General features: G+C 29.7%; 8 protein-coding genes across 8 annotated transcripts; 3 read left to right on the forward strand and 5 right to left on the reverse strand.

Annotated features, from left to right (window-relative positions):
* Window positions 1-537: 537 nt before the first annotated feature.
* Window positions 538-2,649, forward strand: NOC2 (mRNA-binding ribosome synthesis protein NOC2; the record flags this gene model as incomplete). Its single annotated transcript, XM_064858211.1, has 1 exon — window positions 538-2,649. The coding sequence occupies one exon, from the start codon at window positions 538-540 to the stop codon at window positions 2,647-2,649; it is 2,112 nt and encodes a 703-aa protein (XP_064714918.1).
* Window positions 2,650-3,026: 377 nt separating this feature from the next.
* Window positions 3,027-6,470, reverse strand: RET1 (DNA-directed RNA polymerase III core subunit RET1; the record flags this gene model as incomplete). Its single annotated transcript, XM_064858212.1, has 1 exon — window positions 3,027-6,470. The coding sequence occupies one exon, from the start codon at window positions 6,468-6,470 to the stop codon at window positions 3,027-3,029; it is 3,444 nt and encodes a 1,147-aa protein (XP_064714919.1).
* A 2,841-nt stretch (window positions 6,471-9,311) lies between these two features.
* On the forward strand, window positions 9,312-11,447 carry PTP2 (tyrosine protein phosphatase PTP2; the record flags this gene model as incomplete). The annotated part of the gene is made up of 1 exon (XM_064858213.1): window positions 9,312-11,447. The coding sequence occupies one exon, from the start codon at window positions 9,312-9,314 to the stop codon at window positions 11,445-11,447; it is 2,136 nt and encodes a 711-aa protein (XP_064714920.1).
* A 134-nt stretch (window positions 11,448-11,581) lies between these two features.
* Window positions 11,582-14,347, reverse strand: MGM1 (dynamin-related GTPase MGM1; the record flags this gene model as incomplete). Its single annotated transcript, XM_064858214.1, has 1 exon — window positions 11,582-14,347. One exon carries the CDS (start codon window positions 14,345-14,347, stop codon window positions 11,582-11,584), a length of 2,766 nt encoding a protein of 921 aa, XP_064714921.1.
* Window positions 14,348-15,888: 1,541 nt separating this feature from the next.
* Window positions 15,889-17,208, forward strand: STE4 (G protein subunit beta; the record flags this gene model as incomplete). The annotated part of the gene is made up of 1 exon (XM_064858215.1): window positions 15,889-17,208. The coding sequence occupies one exon, from the start codon at window positions 15,889-15,891 to the stop codon at window positions 17,206-17,208; it is 1,320 nt and encodes a 439-aa protein (XP_064714922.1).
* A 420-nt stretch (window positions 17,209-17,628) lies between these two features.
* On the reverse strand, window positions 17,629-18,375 carry SAS5 (Sas5p; the record flags this gene model as incomplete). Its single annotated transcript, XM_064858216.1, has 1 exon — window positions 17,629-18,375. The coding sequence occupies one exon, from the start codon at window positions 18,373-18,375 to the stop codon at window positions 17,629-17,631; it is 747 nt and encodes a 248-aa protein (XP_064714923.1).
* Window positions 18,376-18,712: 337 nt separating this feature from the next.
* Window positions 18,713-19,519, reverse strand: PWA37_001597 (uncharacterized protein; the record flags this gene model as incomplete). The annotated part of the gene is made up of 1 exon (XM_064858217.1): window positions 18,713-19,519. One exon carries the CDS (start codon window positions 19,517-19,519, stop codon window positions 18,713-18,715), a length of 807 nt encoding a protein of 268 aa, XP_064714924.1.
* An 842-nt stretch (window positions 19,520-20,361) lies between these two features.
* On the reverse strand, window positions 20,362-20,928 carry AIM41 (Aim41p; the record flags this gene model as incomplete). Its single annotated transcript, XM_064858218.1, has 1 exon — window positions 20,362-20,928. One exon carries the CDS (start codon window positions 20,926-20,928, stop codon window positions 20,362-20,364), a length of 567 nt encoding a protein of 188 aa, XP_064714925.1.
* Window positions 20,929-20,960: the final 32 nt, after the last annotated feature.

The raw sequence follows: 20,960 nt of genomic DNA on the forward strand, positions 1-20,960 counted from the left end.
ATAGACCAAATATTGAAAACATAAAAAAACAGCAACAAATGTACCTATGCTTTCTCTTCTATTTAGTTACTTCTATGTGATAAACATTCTACCGACCTCTAATGTAACTCTTTATATCATGTATCATCAATGATTCCCTGGGCAGTTAATCTTTATGTTTAAGCACAGATATCCTTTCTCTTTATTTTTTTAGACATACAAATCTTTTTGGCTACCTTTCCTTTATTTTGTTTATTTTCTTAAAACCAGTCCTCTTTTCATCGTCTTGAACGATCCACAAATTTTTGGTTATTTTAAAAATTGAAAAAAAAAAATTTTTTTCCTGCGATGAGATTGAAATAATTTTAACTAAGTAAAGATATTTAGAAGTAAGTGAATTAACATCCATCTAAGACCAACTATTTTATATACTATATTATATATATATATTAGGTCAAGTTTTTTTTATGTATATGCTTTGATACTATTGTTAACCAATTATCAATTAGATTTATAGCAAAAGTAACAGTGGCTATCAAGTTAAGAAGTTAAAACAATATGGGGAAAGTATCGAAAGCCACTAAGAAATTTCAATCGAAACATCTAAAACGTACCTTGGAACACAGAAAGGAACAAAAGAAACAAAAGAAGAAGATCCAAGGTCGCCGTGGTAATAAAACAGAAGAAGAGAAAAGAGATGCGGCTTTGACTAGAGAAGAACAAAAATTAAAAAAGTCTGCTAAAGAGGAAGTCTTTAAAGATCTTTCTGTTGAAGAATTTTTCGATAAAGGCATCGAATTACCAAAGGAAAATAAAAAATTTACAAAGCATAAAAAGAATAAATCTAAATCTGAAAGCGATACAACCTCTGATTCTGATTCCTCTTATGACAATGATCAAGATATGGCCTCCAACATTGCTGCCTTATCAAAAGAAGATCCTGAATTTTTTAAATATTTACAAGAAAATGATAAAGACTTATTAGATTTAGCTGCAAGCAACCCATTAGATGCTATTGAAGACAGTTCTGATGATGAAAATAGTGAAAATAATTCTGATGTTGAAACTTCTTCAGAAAAGATCAATTTGACTGTAAAACTAGTTAGAGAATGGAAACACCAATTACGTGAAGAACCATCCTTAAAACTTTTTAGAAATATTATTACTGCTTTTAAAGTTGCAGTCAACATTAACAACTTGGAAACTATTGAAGAATATAAATATGTTATTACTGAAGAAAAGGCCTTCCATGAGTTGATGTTCGTTGCTTTGAAGAGTCTGCCACAAGCTGTTCAAAAGATGATTCCATATAAGGAAAATAAAGGTGCTAGAACTTTACCATCCGGAACAAATGTTTCTAAGATTTCCTCTATTATTAAAGCACATGCTCCATCATTACTGACCTTACTAAACGATATTAATAACACTGAAACTGCTGCACTAGTTTTACATTCTGTTGATCAATTAATGCCATATTTATTATCGTATAGAAGAATTTTAAAAGAAGTTATTAAATCAATTGTTGAAATATGGGCTACAACAAGAGATATTCAAACTCAAATTGCAACTTTTGCATTTTTACACAATGCTGCTAAAGAATTTAAAAAGTCCCTATTAGAACTAATTTTAAAGACTACATATTCTACTTTTATTAAAAGTTGTCGTAAGACTAATATTCGTACTATGCCATTAATTAACTTCCAAAAAAATTCGGCCTCTGAATTATTTGGCATTGACGAAACTTTAAGTTATCAAATAGGTTTTGAAAATATTAGACAGTTAGCAATCCATTTAAGAAACACTTTAACAACCACATCCAAGAAATCTAGTAAAGTTAATTCTGCAGAAGCATACAAAATCGTCTACAATTGGCAATTTTGTCATTCCTTAGATTTTTGGTCTCGTGTTCTATCCTTCTCATGTAATCCAGAAAAAGAACAAGGCCATGAGTCTCCTCTAAGACAGTTGATTTACCCATTAATCCAGGTTACCATTGGTACTGCTAGATTAATCCCAACTCCACAATTCTTTCCATTAAGATTTTATCTGGTAAGATCATTAATTAGATTATCTCAAAATACAGGTGTTTTTATTCCAATTTTCCCAATTATTTCAGAAATTTTAATATCTACTGCATTCACTAAACCATCTAAAAAAAATAATAATTTAGAAGCATTTGATTTTGATCATAATATTAAATGTACTCAAGCTTATCTAGGGACGAAGGTTTATCAAGAAGGTTTAGCTGAACAATTAATCGATCTTTTAGCTGAATATTTTGTCTTATATTCAAAGAGTGTTTCATTCCCTGAACTAGTGTCCCCAATAGTTATCTCTTTACGTCGTTATATCAAGACTTCCAATAATATCAAATTAAATAAACAATTATCCAATATTATTGAAAAGTTGAATAAAAATGCCAAATATATTGAAGAGAAAAGATCAGATGTTGATTTTAGCCCAAGTAATAAGACAGAAGTTAATAAATTCTTAAATAATATTCCATGGGAAAAGACTCCTTTAGGTGCTTATGTTGTTGTGCAACGTGAGGTTAAAGAAGAAAAAGCTAGACTAATGAGAGAAAGTTTAGAGGAAAACGATAGAGAAAACGAAGAAGTTGAATCTGCTAAGCTAACGGAAGAAGAAGATATTGTAATGCCTGATAATTAAAAGATTTTACTCAATGTTATGATAAGGATTTAGTCTTACTTAATACAATAGAGTTATCTAACTATATATACGAAATAACTTATTATCTAAATACATATAAATTTTGTACCATAATTTCGAATACTCATTCATTTATTATTTCAATCCATATTTTATGTAATTTGTGTTTACAGACATTATTATTACTTTAAATAAACAATATCCAATTTGTTGATTCGATGCATAAACGGTTTATTATCGTACATGAATAGTTTTAACCTACACAATATTTGTAAAAAAATATTTATTTATTAGGTTTTATATTATCTACTTTTTTTCCTTGTATTATTTTTTCAATGTTTTTACAAGTTACACCAAGAAAATTAATGATTGTGCAACTATTCTTCAAAAATGTTTTCCAGTCTTAATCTTGGAGCAATATTCATAGATAACAGTTCTTGGAACAATAATTTAGCAGCATATGGTATGGTCATCTTCATTACATTTTCTGCACTCTTACATGTAGTACACCAACCACTATAACCCATTAAACCACACTTATTGCAAACATCAACTTCAAATGCGTCAGAACTAATCATCAATCTTTCTAACAATAATTGAGAGGCACCATAAGCAATAACACAATCTCTTTCCATTTCACCCAATCTTAAACCACCATCTCTTGATCTACCTTCTGTTGGTTGACGAGTTAACACTGCTCTTGGACCTCTTGCTCTTGCATGCATCTTATCTAAAACCATATGCTTCAATTTTTGATAATAAATAGGACCAAAGAAAATATATGCCTGTAAACATTCCCCAGTAATACCAGAATATAACATATCTTTACCAGAATAATTAAACCCTTGCTCAATAAGGATCTTAGACATGTCTGCAAGTTTAGAACCTCCAAAACATGTACCGTATTCTAATGTACCATTCAAAACACCGGCTTTACCAGATACCAGTTCAATCATCTTTCCAACTGTCATACGAGATGGGAAACCATGAGGATTCATAATGATATCTGGGCATATACCTTGATCATTGAAAGGCATATCTTCTTGTTTTACAATAATACCACAAACACCTTTTTGACCATGTCTGGATGAGAATTTGTCACCTAATTCTGGTCTTCTATTTTGTCTCAACAACACTTTAATCAAAGCTTGATCATTATCAGAAACAGACATCATAACTTGATCGATATGAGATGGTTCTGGTGCTCTATAAATAATTGGAGTTTCTCTATATTGTGTATCTGAGGAACCTGAAAATGGTTCTGAAGAGTTTGTTGGTACAGACTTGTTGATATAAATTTGACCGCTATCAATCTTCATACCTACTTCACCTAAACCATCAGGGCCTAAAGCTTGGTGTTGCCATATTGGTTTTCCATTTTCATCAACTCTCATACCACCAATAATATCTTGTGTATGATTTGGATATCTTTTCAACACAGTTGTCGTCTTTCTACGAGTTTCACAACGGCCAAAACCTCTATCAATTGATGCCTTATTTAAAACTAAAGCATCTTCGATATCATAACCAGAATATGACATAACGGCAACTGTTGCATTTTGTCCAGCAGGTAACTTATCATAGTTAATTAGTTCAATAGTTTTACTTTTCACCATTGGTTGTTGTGGATAAATCATTAAATATAACAATGTATCAATTCTTTTAAACTGATTATATGCTATAGCACCAATAGCCTGCTTACCCATCGCACATTGATATGTGTTACGAGGAGATTGATTGTGGTGTGGGTAAGGAATCAAACCGGCAACAGCACCTAAGATAGTGAATGGCTCAATTTCTAAGTGGGTGATAGCTGGCTGTATATCCTTTTCATATAGAGCTATGAAGGAATCATTTTCTTCATTTACATCAAGATATTCAACACAACCTAATCTTAAGAAATCATCAAAGTTTAATTCACCATTCTTTAATTTTCTTAAATGATCAGCTGTCACTTGGGATTTACCATCAGTTACAATGATTAATGGTCTACAAATTCTACCACCATCAGTGGCAATATGAACAGCCTTTTGATCAGCATGAGTGTAGACAGAAATAAATGCAGATATTTTACCGGTTCTTCTCAAATTTCTGAATTGATAAACAAATTTTGTGGGGAATCTAGTTGTACCAATTAAGGTACCATTCAAGTAAACACCGTAATGTAAATGTAAAGATGCACTATCTATTAAAGTAATATCTTCTACACCTAAGACGTAACAAAGTTTTTTTATCGGCTCTTCTTCATCATCTGTTGTAATGTGCGTCATTAAAGCCAAATTTTTCACCAAACCACAGGCTTCACCTTCTGGTGTATCTGCTGTACAAAGCATACCAAACTGAGAAGGCTGCAAAGCTCTTGGACCAGAAACTTTTCTGGATTTTTCGAATTGAGAAGAAATTCTTGTCATCATACCTAAAGCTGAAATATACGACAATCTGGATAAAACGTGAGTGACACCTGCTCTTTCCATCTTGAATCTCTTTAAGGACCAATTACCTGTGGAGATAGCTCTATTTAGCCCACTTGTGATGTTATTGGAGTGAACATTAATAGATAACAGGGCATCATATTCCATAGCTCTATTTGGTTTTTTCAATACTTTATCAATACTTGCTTTAAAATCTGTGTTAAATTTCTTAAATAAATCTTCAAATAGTAATGAAATCAGTTGACCAGCCAATTCCAAACGCTTATTACCGACATAATCTCTATCATCCACCATTTTAGGGTTGTGAATGGCCATAACAACTCTACGTGTCATCATTACCATATACAAGGCCTTCTCCCTAAAATCTAATGCCTCCACAGTCAAATGTGCCACAACTGTAGTAGCAATAGCTTCTATACCTTCCTGTAATACAGTCAATTTTTGTCTTCTAATAGTTTTCACTTTAGTACCAATATATTCTAAAGCTTGCTGTTGGGTATAAATATTATATTTAGAAGCTTCTTCGAAATTAATAGCAAAAATATCTTGATAACTACTATCGTTACCACAGACCAATTGCATAATTTCTAAGTCAGAAACAACACCACACGCCTTTAAGACAATGACAATTGGAAGTTCTTCAGAGATAGAGTTGTGTTTCAAATAAATTTTTCCATTCTTAGTCACCACATAAGTCTTTGACTTTCTTTCATGTGTAGAAGAAGTGACTGAGGCTTGAACAATTCCCTTCTTCTCATCTGCCTCCACAATAATACGGTTCTTTGACAACTGTTCTTGAACTAAGATAACTTTTTCAGTACCATTGACAATAAAATAACCACCTGGATCCAATGGACATTCATTTAATTTAGCCATTGTACGTTCATCAGCACCATTAAGAATACATTTATTTGATCTTAACATAATTGGCATCTTACCAATCTCTACATCTTTGTGCATGATAATGTTTCTGCCCCTAGTATATTCTATATCAACATAGATAGGGGCTGAATAGGTCATATCTCTTAATCTACACTCATGAGGAGGAGTCAAATAATCTCTAGTGGAAGAAGTTGACCTCTTCCCGACTCTAATATCTACATATTTCAAATAGAATTCAGGATCAACATCAGAGAGAATCAGTTCATTAGCTTTAATAATTTTTTTAAGGTCCACATCTACGAAATAATTGAATGAATCTAAATGTTGTTTCACTAAACCTTTAACCTTTAAAAATGCAGGTAATAGATTCCATTTATCCTCTGCAGTGTTGATTTCGTCGGTTAATTTCTTTCCCTTATAGACTGGCTTCAATAATTCATCAAATGTTTCATCCTTTTCCATACCAGAATGAGAATGAGTTCTTTTTCTATTATTTGAAACCACCATATTCCTTTTTTATTCTCTTTATCTTGATGATTTCATTCAAAAACAACCTCAAACAGTACAGAGAGGGACCCAAATGTTTGCACTCTCTTAGATCGATATATGTCAACCTATGGCAATAACGTTACTATAGTGTATTATACAGGAGAAGAAAAAGAAAAAGCTATATATACAAGTATCGAGTTCTAATAATACATGTATATAAATGCGTACCTACAAAGAGATATTAAATCTATAAATCAAATCGCTTACTCATCACATCTCCTATTGAAAATTTTTCACAATATCAAAATCCCACGAAACCAAAAATATTAAAGAAAAAAAAAGACTAATATAACATAGAGAAAAAAGGGTAATGCATTCTTTTTTTCTTTTTTTTTCTCACTATGGTATTTTTTTTTTCAGTTTATTTCGTATTGCGAAAAAGTAAAAAAAACATATTTTATTTAGGCAATAGCTTCAAATTGAAGATAGAAATAACAAATGAGACTAATCCAATCAATTATATACAGTAAGCTGCCTTATATGAATTGCACGAACAGAGTAAATTTTATTTTATTTTATTCAGACATATTTTTTATATCTTCCACTACTTCACCGAAAGCTTGCTGAAAACTATATAGATTGAGAATCGACAAATCCTTGCAAATCTTTCTTACCACATAATCTTTTGATATTTTTGGATCTTTTGTAAATATTTCTATTAATTTATTATCCAATTTCAACAAAAAAATATCTGAATAATATGGTGTAGCCAAGATCATTATATTGAAATATTTTTTTTAGTTTCCTTTATAAATCTCTTAATTTTCATAGCTGTCATTATCATTATCAGAAAAGCCTACAGTAAAATCTGTTACAATGATATAATAATTCTAGTATAGTCTGCTATTTATTCGAATAATCTGTCTATCATTAATAGCTTTGTTTCTTAACAAGAAGAAATGAGGTACTTTTTTTTCCACTAAATAATCCAAGAATCTGTTTTTCTGTCATTATTACATTCGGTAAAGTAATACTTTGATCACTAGAGCTACAAACAAGAGAATGCAAGAACTTAACTATAAGATCAAATCAATAAAGATACCCTAGATTTTTTTCCTTTTGCCTGTTAGCTTAGCTCCTAATCACGTGATTAAACCCTAAATTTCGTATATTGGAGATAAAATTGATACTATATATATGTATATCAGAAGTAAGACATTCAAATACATACCCTGAGTTAGGTGGTTTCTGTTAAGACTTCTAAATAGACAGTATCATCAAAAAGAAACAGTATATAAAGAGGATGATTTTGCTATATTAAATTCATCAAATATCATATACCATTAATATGGAGTATTATTTTAGACTAAATATGTGGCTTATTACAGCTAGACTTAAAATCTTTTTATATCTATTGAACTGTATCCATATCAAAGATCAGAATCAGAGAATAAGGGAAAAAAAATAAGGAGAGACAACAAGTATAGTTATCTATGAATTGTACAGATAAAGTAAAAAAAAAAAAAAAACAAAGGAACACTGTCAAGGGTATATATAACTACCAGATCTCTAAAAAGATTGTTGCTTATAACTTAAGAAAAGTTAAACTTTTCATAATTTCTTTTATTGTCTTTAATTTTTTTTCCCAGAAAAAGATAGATCTTTAAATGATCTTTACATATTCTTGTATTTTCAATCTCAAGTTTTACAATATCTTAGATTTGTTGTAATTATAGAAGCAGAAAATTGACATAAAAGAACAAAGAATGTAGAAAATAATATATTCACCACATACATACACATATACACATATATATGTACTATACAGATATGTACATTATTTAAGCTTTTAAGAGTCAATGAACTACATTAAAACAGAAACCAAAAAAAAGAATAAAAAATAAAAGAATAACAATTGTTATAACCCATTATCAAGACATTTGTTTTGATAGAAATCTACACATTTATTTTTCCTCTCCTAAGTGTCTCTTTGACCCACAACTGTACACAAAAGTATGTATACGTGTATACCTCTGTGTGTGGTATAATCAATAGCAGGAAATCACACGGTATATTTCTATCAATCTATATGCACACACATTGTCTATTTATTTATCGCTTTAAAAAAGCAACAGAAAATAACACGGAGTTTGTGTGGTGCACAGATCTCTTCTCCGTGTAATTTCCTAGATAGGAAAATGTTTGAAGAGAAGGCCGTTTAAATCTATTTTTAGAAAACGTAGCAATCTCGAACAGCGAAAACTAAAAAAAAAAAACAAAAAAAACAGAAAAAACGGAGCAAAAAAAGAGAAAGAAAGAAAACACGTTATATTTACACTAATAAAATCTTCAAATATAATATCCATAAATAATATTGATGTTATTTCTTGGTGTTGTTGACATTTGAATCAAATTGATTCACCCTCCCCCCCTTCTCTACTTTTATTAAAGAATGGTGGCTGTGTGTTTAATGTATGTCTCAAGTTATATTTGTCTACTTGTTTAAACTTTAATTTTTGAAATACGGAAGCTCGAAAAATAGAAAAAAGAGAAAACAATAGAATGTTATCTCTTTCTTCCTCTCCTTTAAATTTTTGTTCAATGCCAAGGATTCTTTTTTTGTTTTTATTTTTTTTTCTTTTTTGTTTTATTGAAATGGCCTATTATTTCTCTTATGAGTCCCCACGTCTTGCTATAAAGAGATTTCCTCCTGATATTATTTTTGATTTATTTATAAAATAAATGCTATGCACTTCATACTACTAGGGAGTATTCTTGATTAAGTTATATATATATAAATGTATGCTTATATATGCTTGTATACTTTTTTTTTGTATATCTGTTGCACTAGTCACCTAAATGTATATCCAATCGTGTAAGAGAACCAATAAGAATATAATATACTATAACGCAAATATCCATTTTATAAAAGAAAATATGTCTAATACGATTGTCACATCATTAAATTCAGTTGATATAATAGAAAATAGTGAAAAATTAGGTGTGAACTTACCAGTTGATGTGTTTCCCAATAAAAAACTGACAACAGATCATCAAAGTATCTTTCTATTTGATTTAATAAATAATGATCAACCTTTACCCTCAAATCTGTTGAATAATCATAACAAAAATATTGGTGATAACATATATCCTTATTCATTCCAAATATTCCATCTGGATAACTTAAATACATTGGATAATATAAAAGATCTAACCTTCCAAGATATTATAAAAATAACTACGCCAAATAATAATACAGGTTCAATAAACGACCTATTTGATAATTTAAAGAAAATATCCAAATATGTATTCTACGATGGAATTAGTACTTTAAACAGTTGTCAAATATCAACTTTCTGGCTAATACTGAAATTCTTTCAGTTTATGAAAGAGAATGTTGGCAACACATTGCAAATTATGTTGTATGAATCAAATCAATACCAAATAAATAATACTAAAACCTTTAATTCCGTTCCAACAATACTACCAAGTAAAAAACCGACCCAAAAAATGCCTAAAAAAAGACAATTTAATTTATCTTTGAAATTACCTGTAAGTACAAAAAAACACACTGATTTATTCATTGATTCTTTGAAAGAAGATCTAATTCAATATTCACCAACCTCACTATTAAAACATTTTCATATCAAATCATTAGATTCTCTATACAATAACGATAATCACATCTCAAATGATATACTAAATATGTTCCCTACTTGGCTGAAAAAGATTATAGACACAAACGATGAAAAAATTATTTTGTCTTCATTATGGACTAAATTTAATATCTTAGAACATTTAGAGCACATGAGGTTAAAATCCTGTTTAATCAATAACACTGAAACTTCCTCTCAAAATGAGAATTTGTGCACAATACCCCCTCTACTCAACAACAAATCATTACAATTTAAAGGACAACATATAAACATCTATTCCTTATCCCTTTTACAAAAACAATTCAAAAGACAAAAGACTTTCGAGCACAAATTTAAGGAACTTAGTGTGACAATCCCACAAAACTCATTAAATACTATTTTTAATGGTAATAATAACGATACAACACCGCTATCCACTTGTTCTACAGATTCTGATATCTTACCTACTCCATTAAATAATTATAAAATTGATAAAGGAATTCAACAATTTGAAAAAAACAGATATTCTAATAATTTACCGTATGAACATTCAATAGTCAAATTAAATAATTCAAATGACTATTTTAATGCAAATTTTATTAAATTTCCTCAAATAAACAATAACTTTCATTATATTGCTACACAAGCACCATTGCCAAATACAATCAATGATTTCTGGGATATGATTTGGAATGAAAAGATTAAAGTAATCATATCTTTAAATTCTAATGAAGAATTGAAATTGAAAAAATGGGATATATATTGGGGTGAAAGTCTAAATACCAACGCAAAATTAAATGTTCAACTAATTGATCAATGGGATAATTTATGTGGAATAAATGGGATCATATTACGGCAATTCCATTTAACAAGGTCAGATCCTCTAAATAATATTATTGGGAAACATATAGTTTATCAATTGCAATATACAAATTGGTCAGATTCATGCACTATTAATATTAAAGATATTTTAAGTATTTATAAGATACGCACTTTATTAACCTATGATGATACCAGGTTCCTTGCACTGTTGAAATCTCATAAAAACATTCGGTTTGATATTCCTTCTTTCAGCGTCAGTGAAACCGATTTAAAAAAACATCGGAACACTCCATTGTTAGTTCATTGTTCTGCGGGTTGTGGTCGTACTGGTGTATACATCACATTAGATTATGTTTTATGTCTGTTTAGAAACGAACTTAAAAAGAAAAATAAAATTAATGTGTGGAATATGGAAGATGATCTATTGTTTATAATTGTCAATGAACTAAGAAAACAAAGAAAATCAATGGTACAAAACTTAAACCAATATATAGCATGCTATGATGAAATGATCCAATATTTTTTATCATATCAGTAACGTGATAATGTTATTATTCAAGGGAATATATTTAATTATATATACATTTGTCAATACCTTGTATTAACATTAATAATATCTATATTACAATCTGAGCGTACATATATTTCAATTTTTCTTTTCCTTTTTCCTTCTTATTTAATGTTCCTTGACACACCCTTATAACTTTTTTTAAATACTAATATAGAATCAATCTTTTCTAGAGCCAATTCCAATAGTTCCTTCCTCTTTTGTAGCTCAATATGTTTTGATATTTTTGGATCTTCCTTAGCAAATAACTCAATTTGTTCATTGCTCAACTGACTTAATCGTCTGTCCAACTCAATTGGAAAATTGTAGAAAAAATCACTTAACAGTTCCACATTTAAAAATAATACTGCTGTTGATGTTAATTTCTCATTAACAGCATTAAGAAATATTTCTGGGCATCTATCTTTTTCAGACCTTGAACGACATTTATTTTTTAACATATTCAATCTGAACTGAAGTACTTTTGATCTCTTATCTAAGAACAATGCTTCTTTACCACGTTCTAGTAGCATTTTAGATATACCCAGAGTTTCTGGCCTTGATGAATCCTCTTCCAAATACGACATAACCCTCTTTAATTTCTTATTTCCAATATGATTTTGAATAAGATTAAAACATTCCTTACATTGTCTCAATTCCTCCTTTATCAGTCTCACAGAGTGATCTTTTGCCATACTCCAATCACGATCCTCCAAGTCAATTTCATACTTGAAGGGTTTAATACAATTTTCAACTTGATCTGCAGTAGAATAAAATTTAGAGTTTAACACATTTACAGCAGTATTATTAACTAAGTCTTTAATCAAATCATGATTCTTCAATTGCGTTTTGTTTAAAATATTATCTAGTTCTTGTAAGATGGCATTAGTAACCAGATTAGTAGAAAGTCTACCAATACCAATTTTAGTAAGACTTGAGGAAGCTAATTCTAATTTTCTATGCCAATATACCATCTCATCGTTACTCTTTATCTTCGAAGAAAGCTCATAGAGATTATCATCCTTCCAATACCTATTTGCCAGAAAATCCAATACTTTTTGATCCAGTTCTGCTTTCAGTATAGATTTTAATTTATATCTATCGAATTTCTCTTGAAATTCTTTTATTGTTAATTTTAATATATCAATATTATTTAACAAATAGGACTTTGGTGTTAATTGCCTATCATTGAATTCAACTTTAAACAAATATGATGCATCATCTAACTCTTGTTGAATAATAGTTGATGTAGGCTCTAGAGCATTAGACATTGAAATCTCCAAAATTTTAATCAATTTCTCTCTTAAAGTTTTAGTTGATACTTGGCAATTATTAAAGTATTTTTTATTTTCTTTAAAATACATCCTTTCAAACTGACGTGATTCCATTTGTTGTAAACCAACCTGATTCACCTTATATTTTTCATGCAGTTTATTATTAGACTTCTTACCAAAAATGCCACCCAGAGAGGATGAGGAATCAGGGCTCATGCTTTCACCAAATAAGCTGTAATGCGGTCTACTTGGTGATTTAGTAATAACACCAACATAGCCCATTTTTAACGGGTATTTCTTATTATTTAAAATATCTTTTGCTATTTCGGGGGAAACAAGATCTAACTTGGTAATAACACCAATGGTTCTTGACCCATTAGGATCCACAGTCTTTGACGCTCTCAATGCGGAACTATTGGCTAAATCGACATCAGCAGAAGAAATCGCAAGTATAATGTTAGGTTCTGCTAAATACTTCTCACACAATTGACGGATTTTACTTTTCAATTCAGTTGGTTGATCTGCAGCTTCTATTTGGATATATCCCGGTAGATCAACTAAAGAAAGGTCCGGTACATTAGATGACTTGATAGTTAATCGAATTGGTTCTTCTGAGACAGCTTGTGAAGATGGGACTGACATGTTTAGTTCCATTAAAATACGTTTAACCTCCTTAAAATCTTTTAAATTGAATAATCTCTGTTCTGGAAAATCTGCAGTAATTTCCGATGAATTAGGGATGTTAACCAAAGTCAATTCAATAGGCCTACGTGTAACCATATTAGAGCCTTTAGGCAAAAATTCTTTACCAACGATAGCTTCCAAGACGGAGGATTTCCCTGAGGATTGTGAACCGATGACTACAATCGAAGGTAATGTTAGATGTGAAGACGTTGAGTCGATTTTACTTAATATTGATCTAATTTCAATCATTTGTTTGGTTAAATTCAACATGTCATCTTGTGTTGTATCTGCTAAATCTTCATCAGAATCATCAGAATCAGCCCCATCTAAAGCTGCTTCTTCAAGAAGTTTCCTTTCTCGTTGTTCAGCTTCTAGTTCATTTCTTTCCTCATCTGTTAAGGCAGCAAGTAAAGTAGCAGAAGGTATTCCATCACCTCCACTGCCACTGTCACTATTTGATCCTGACCCCCCATTATAGGATTCATCTTTAGAGAAAATATTCTGAAACTTATCCTTCATTGAATCAGAAAAGTCTTTTAATTGAGCTAATTTATCCATAGTAAAATTTGTAGTTTCTTCAAATTTATACGCAATATATGATCCTGCTGCTGCCATACCACCACCCATATATACCGGAACTCTAACTATCTTACTAATAATTTTGGGGAAAATTGAAATAAATCTTTTAGTTGTGATAATTTGAAGATTCCTGCTATATAAATTTTTCATGTTTCTTGATGTAAGATGGAAATACTGGATCATCTGAAAGGATTTTAGTGGGAATACAAAAGAATGATATCTGGATGTTGTTGTTCTTAATAAAACACTTCTAGTTGATGTATTAATTGGTGACGATCCACCTAGTATAGGCCTCATTGTAACAAAGCCTCTGAGTTGTATTACCATATCTACTTTTATATGTGGGTTGGCCATTACTGTAACCCTATTTATAGAATAATCCTATGGTAGTCTATTGTTAATGAAGTGTAATTATATCTTAGTTGTTATTTTTTTTATCTTTAGCTTATTTGTGGTAGGTTCCTAACTACTTTTCCTTTCGTCTTCTTTAAATGATCATAGTTGATGTCTTTATAATCGATTTTCCAACTCAAGAGTTATTATTTATTTGCTTTGTTGTTGTTTCTTTCGATAGAAGAGAATAAACTCAAATTCTCAAACGAGATACACTATACTAATTAGGAATAAATATCAAAATAGGGAAAAAGAAGAATATTTTATGTTTTTTTTTTTAACAAAAAAAGATGATTTGATTAATTTCCGTTTTTGGTAAGAGATATCTGAAACGTTTTGCTCTTTTCTTCTTTTTTGTAGCCAAAATTTTTTAATAAAAAAGATACTATAAAGAATACAAAGGGCTAGGAATCATTAAATGACTAGTAAATATGTTTTCAAAAATATTTAATCTATGGGATGGAATGACAATAATTACTGTTATATCATATTATAATTATTTTTATTTAGTCTTTATATTAAAAAAAGAAAAATGAATAAAAACAATTATATAAAGTAAATATTATTTCCAATCATCGAACATTAATTTTATAAGAAGAATGAAAGAAAAAAGAAAAAAAAACACCTTTTTAAATAGAAATGCAAATATTTGCTCAAAAAAACATGTACCACTAATGACTACAATAATATTATATTGTTAAAACTTTTGTTATGGGTGTACCATAACTCTGATATACATTTTAATAAATATATAAGAATACCAGAACAACTAACATCTAGAGAGCTAATCTAATAAAGAAGTACTGTAACCCAAATATAATATTATTAAAATGATATTATCTTTTCTATTTTTTTAGTTCATGTGCTCGAAGTATGATTAATAAATCTGCTTTATTCATATTACACAACTATTCAAATCACATATGGTTGATGTAACATACTGAAACTTTCCGTCTCTGGATGTAGATATACATATTATAAATAAATTAAAGAGCCATTATTTTATATATAGCTCTTTTGCCATGGCATAATACATTGTTTTTTTGGAGGTGACACCAACTTTTTTGAGGTTTCTACATTTTTTTTTTAAAAAAATATATTACGATATAAAACATACAGAATATAATGACATTTTTTTAAAAAGAAAATTAAATAAATAATCAAATATCAATAGATATTTCTAAATTATTCATATGACTTTGGTATGGATACCATTATTTTCTACTATTATCAATTTTTATTTACCCTCATTCTTTTTTCTTTATTACTGTAACTTCATACCTTTTTAATAAAATAATCACTTTTTTAGTTTATTTTAAATAAGATTTTATCATTAGATACTAATTTTTTTGTAAAACTAATACCAACATCAACTTTCAAAAAAAAACATTCAAAAATTATCGAAACAGTAGGCAATAAGAGTAAATTGCTTTAACGTTCTTAAAAGAAGTTCATTTAGTTATTCAATCGTTTATTTTTTGGTTACGTTGAACTTTAAAATCATGCAAACTGCAGGATTGGACTTCTCTAAAAATCAATATACACCTATAATCCAAGATATATCATCAATAGAGGAAGATATTCAACAAAAAATAAATTTTGCACGACAAGAAACCAAAAATTTATATATCCAAATTGATAAAATAAAGAAAAAAACACAAGATGCAGATTTATTTGAGATGACAAGAAAAGTTCCACCATTGAATAAAAAATTAATTAATCTGAAACCAATTGTCAATTTAAAAGGACATAATAATAAAATTGCAGATTTTCAATGGAGTAAAAATTCAAAAAATATTTTAAGTGCCAGCCAGGATGGATTTATGCTGGTTTGGGACGTTGCAACCGGTTTGAAACAACATGCTATTCCGTTAGATTCTCAATGGGTTCTGTCGTGTGCAATATCGCCCTCAGGAAATCTTGTAGCAAGTGCTGGTCTAAATAATAATTGTACTATATATAAAATTTCAAAGGAAAACAGAGTTCAACAGAATATTATATCTATCTTCAAGGGACATACTGGTTATGTCTCCAGTATCGATTTTTTAGGTGAAACCCAGATACTCAGTGCAAGCGGGGACATGACATGCGCATTGTGGGACATTCCAAAAGCTAAAAGAGTAAGAGAGTACACGGATCATTTAGGTGATGTTCTTGCTTTATCTTTACCTAATAATATAGAGCAAAATAATATATTTGCTAGTTGTGGTTCTGATGGTTATCTATATATATGGGATACAAGAATGCAAGCAAATGTTCAAAACTTCTTTGTAAGCGATAGTGATGTCAGTACTGTCAAGTTTTTCCATGGTGATAATACTATTCTTACAGGGAGTGACGATGGTACTATTAGTATGTTTGATCTAAGATCGGATTGCTCTTTAGCTAACTATACCTTATCTGTAGGATTGGAACATCAAAGAGGTGTAAATCCCACTATAACCACAAACACTACTACCACTACTACTACCACCACCACTATCACAGATACATATAATAACTTAAAACATTATTACCCTCCCTCGACTATGCAGTATAATAGTACTACTCCAAAATCACCTACTATTTCTGCAATATCTTCTAGTTATTTAGATAATCAAGGTGTTGTTTCCATTGACTTTAGTAAGTCTGGTAGATTAATGTACGCTTGTTATACAGATTTGGGTTGTGTTGTTTGGGATATATTGAACACAGAAGTAGTTGGGAAACTCGAAGGACATACAAATAGAGTAACTGGTGTAAAAACCAGCCCAGATGGATTAGCTGTCTGTACTGGGTCATGGGATACTATAATGAAAATATGGACACCTTCGTATTCATGATCAGAAAAATCACATCACTAACATTATGATTCAAGATAAATATAAATAGTAATTAAAAGGCAATAACTCTAAATATATATGATTAATGAATATTCCATTTTTGTATATACCCAAGACCATTTAAATTGCTGTTTTTCCGAAAACAATCGAATGCTTGTAGAAATAATATAAAAAATAGCTTTCAGTATCGTATGCTGCTGAACCATTTTAAAAAAAGATAAAACATAACTTTTTAAAGAATATATATATACATAATTCAAACTCACAGGGGGAAATTTTAATCTTTACTTTACTTTTTATTAATAATTGAACAATTTTTGAAATATTAATATATTGTCTTAACTTATATACATATTTCTTCGTTTTGATGATATTGTTTTCATGAAACCATTGACAATGTCAAAATATTCCATTTTTTGATTAAATCAATCCTTCCAGCTGATTTTCCATCAATTCATCTTTCTCAGCAAGAGACTCACCTTCGTGTAATTTTAACTCTTTATTTTTCTTCTTTACAGTATTAGTATATTCTACCAATTTTTCCAACAACTCATTTGGAAATTGTCCAAAATACAGATATACCTTTTCAGTTCGATCATGTCTATCGATTTCAGCTTTGACGGATGGGTCATTAAGAATAATCTGCGTGAATTCTGTAATCATATCTTCGTCAAATGTAGGGAGGACTTTTCCCCAACTTAACCTAGGTCTATTACTTTTTGTCAAACCCTCCATAGGATTCTCAGGTAGGGTAAAGTTTTTCTGTAAAACAGCTCTCAGTTTACCAATATTCAGAGGAACCTGAACTGAGTAGTCAACTGCATAAGCATTGTCCTGAAACAATAAATCATGATAAATGGTAAATTTTCCAGATTTTGCAATAAGTTTACATATGATCTTTATACTGAATTCTCCCCATCCTTCTTCAATAATAGTAAACGGCGGTTCAGTATATTTTTGTACTGGATTTTCAAATGTCTTGTGTAAATGATAAATACAATGTGCAATAATATCTGCAGGGACTTCTTCACCATCTTTATTTAACATGCAAATAGTAATCATCCATTTTCTTAATGGAAGTTCATTCTCGTCCTCACTCTCCTCAACTACAATTTGCTGAGTTTTCACTCTTATGACAATCTCAAGTCCCATGGTGTTAATAAACATGCAATACAATTCATGGGTTTCTATAATTTTACAACACAATGGTATGCAATAGTTCGAATCTTATTCATGTTCTTCTCCTTCTGTATTTAAAGAGCAAAATTCAAGAGTGAATACATATTACACAAACAATATATAGCGTTCTATATTTTTTTTCTCTTTTTCTTGATCTTCTTATTAATTTCTTAATTTTCCTTCATTATTTTTAACTAGGTTAAAAAGATTTGATAAAATTGTGAAGAAAAAAAGATATATAGAGTATCAATTATATATACATATATTTGAATATATATGTTTGTATTTATAAAACTGTATAAAAATATCTCTATTTTTCTTTTTCTTAAATAATTTCTTTCTCTTTCTCTTTTTCACTATCTTTATCTTTCGAATCCTTTGAGTCCTTATCATCTTTCTTTTCTGCGTGTGTTTTAACATAATCCCACAAAAGTTGTAGTAAAGATTCAGGTAAACTAAAGAGATCCATTGTAAACTCCCCTTCTTCAGTATTATTAGTAAAATTCATTCCTGGTGCTGTATTACTGGTTACTATATGGACGATTTCTACTAAATCATCATCCTTCAATTTTGTCATACCAAACGCAAGTCTTTCAATGTCAATGGAACCCTTAATCATTGGCTGACTTGAAGGTTTGCTCTTTTTCGTCTTAGGTTCACTGGATCCATTGGCAGCAGAAACCTTGCTATTAGAAACACTTGCATTTGTTGTTGTTGCTGTAGTTCCAGACGATGATGTAGAAGATGATGACATTGATGAGGCCTTTCTTTTATTACTCATAAGCGATTCTTCTGAGGGTACTAAGCCACTTTTGGCCAATTCTTTCATTAATTTTGGTTTATTTATATTAATTGGTGCCGAAATTATATGGTCTACTTCATATTCCTCTTTAAGAAAGTTCAAATCATGTGTAATCTTTCTTTCACCACCTTTATCCAACAAAAAAAGACTGATATTTAATGCAAATCCACCCCATCCTTGCTCCACAATTTTAAATGGTGGTTCTGTAAACTTTCTATTTGGGTTTGCAAAAGTTGGATGTAAGTGATACACTACTCTGTCAACGATGGATAATGGAATTTCATTATTATCTTTATCTAATAAAACAATTTCAATCGACCATTCTCTCATAGGGAATCCTTCCACCGGATCCAAATCTGGTAAAATATGCTGTGTTGTTTTAACTCGTACCGTCCTCTTTACAGTCTAAAAATAATCATAAAAAATAAGTAAATAGACAAATAAATAAATAAGTAAAATCATCGATCTATAAGCTTAATAGAAATCCTTATTATTAAAATCACTATACCTATTAACCTATAAATCAAATAACATCAAAATTTCTGTTAGTATTAAAGTATATATTTAATATACATATTTCCCTGTTACTCCTACTAATTGTTACATACTGCTACCATTAGTGTAATTATAAAATAAGTTTACCTGTATATCGAAGTTTGATTTACAAATCTATTAGTAATGTTTTTTACACATTTTTCCCCCTATTAAATAGTCAGAAGGTACTAATGGAAGCCAGACAGTGAAAGAGTATTACAATACTGAAACTTGTATCTAATACTTTTTCTTTTCTTGTTCTTGTAGATTTCAATATTGCTTTTTATTGCAGACTAACTTTGAACAATTTTCAAAAGAAAGCAAAAGGAAAAGATGAAAAATACCGTTCAAGATGACCTTGTGGTGTTGACTAAACAAAACAATGAATCAATTAATTAATTAATGAATAAATTAACTAGTCAATCTCTGCTCTAAAAGAGCCGGGTTTGCATATATAAGTATGTATACACAGATAGATATGAGAGATATAGATGTATAGGAGTAAGGTAGGACATGGAGCATAAGAAAGTCTGAAATATTAAAAATTACGATATTTGATTAATATACTATTGTAGATAATAGTTTGATATTTACAAGTATTTAAGAGAGCGAATAAGATAAATACTATATTTATATGTTCATTTGGTCTTATTAGACATTTCTTTGAATTGTTCCACAATGTTACTCTTTACCATATTTGGAGATGCATTCCACTCTAATGGTAACACTTTCCAATCAATTCTGTTAAAGATATCTTTCAATTGAATGTTAGAATCTTCTTTTTTCAAAGATTCTAACAAATTCTTAACTTTCGAGTGTAACTCATCTTTAGATATTACAGGAAGTAACTTTTGATACTCCTTGATAATTTCTAACTCTTTTTGCTCCTTTTTAACTAAATCATCTCTTTTATTTGATGTATATTCCACAATTGACTCCTTTCTTTGATTGATCATCTTTTCATATGTTGTATATATCTCAAAAGTATCGATAGTATGAGTCTTGCTATCAATAATCTTATTTTTCAAGGCTGCCATCATATTTCTTATAGTATTCTTTTTAATCTCATCTTTATTCACAAGAGCAGCTTTTAAATCCTTCTTTAAAGTAGTAAGAACTCCATTGTATGCTTCATTACTGGATGTGCTGCTAAATCGAATTAATATAGATTTGTTTGTAGGATTTAATAGAGTTCTTCTTAGCATCTTATTTTCTTTTTTTTTCTTTTCTTCTTCTT

This window comes from Arxiozyma heterogenica (genome assembly GCF_036370985.1).
Source record: "Arxiozyma heterogenica strain weizmannii chromosome Unknown scaffold_17, whole genome shotgun sequence".
Lineage (NCBI taxonomy): Eukaryota > Fungi > Ascomycota > Saccharomycetes > Saccharomycetales > Saccharomycetaceae > Arxiozyma > Arxiozyma heterogenica.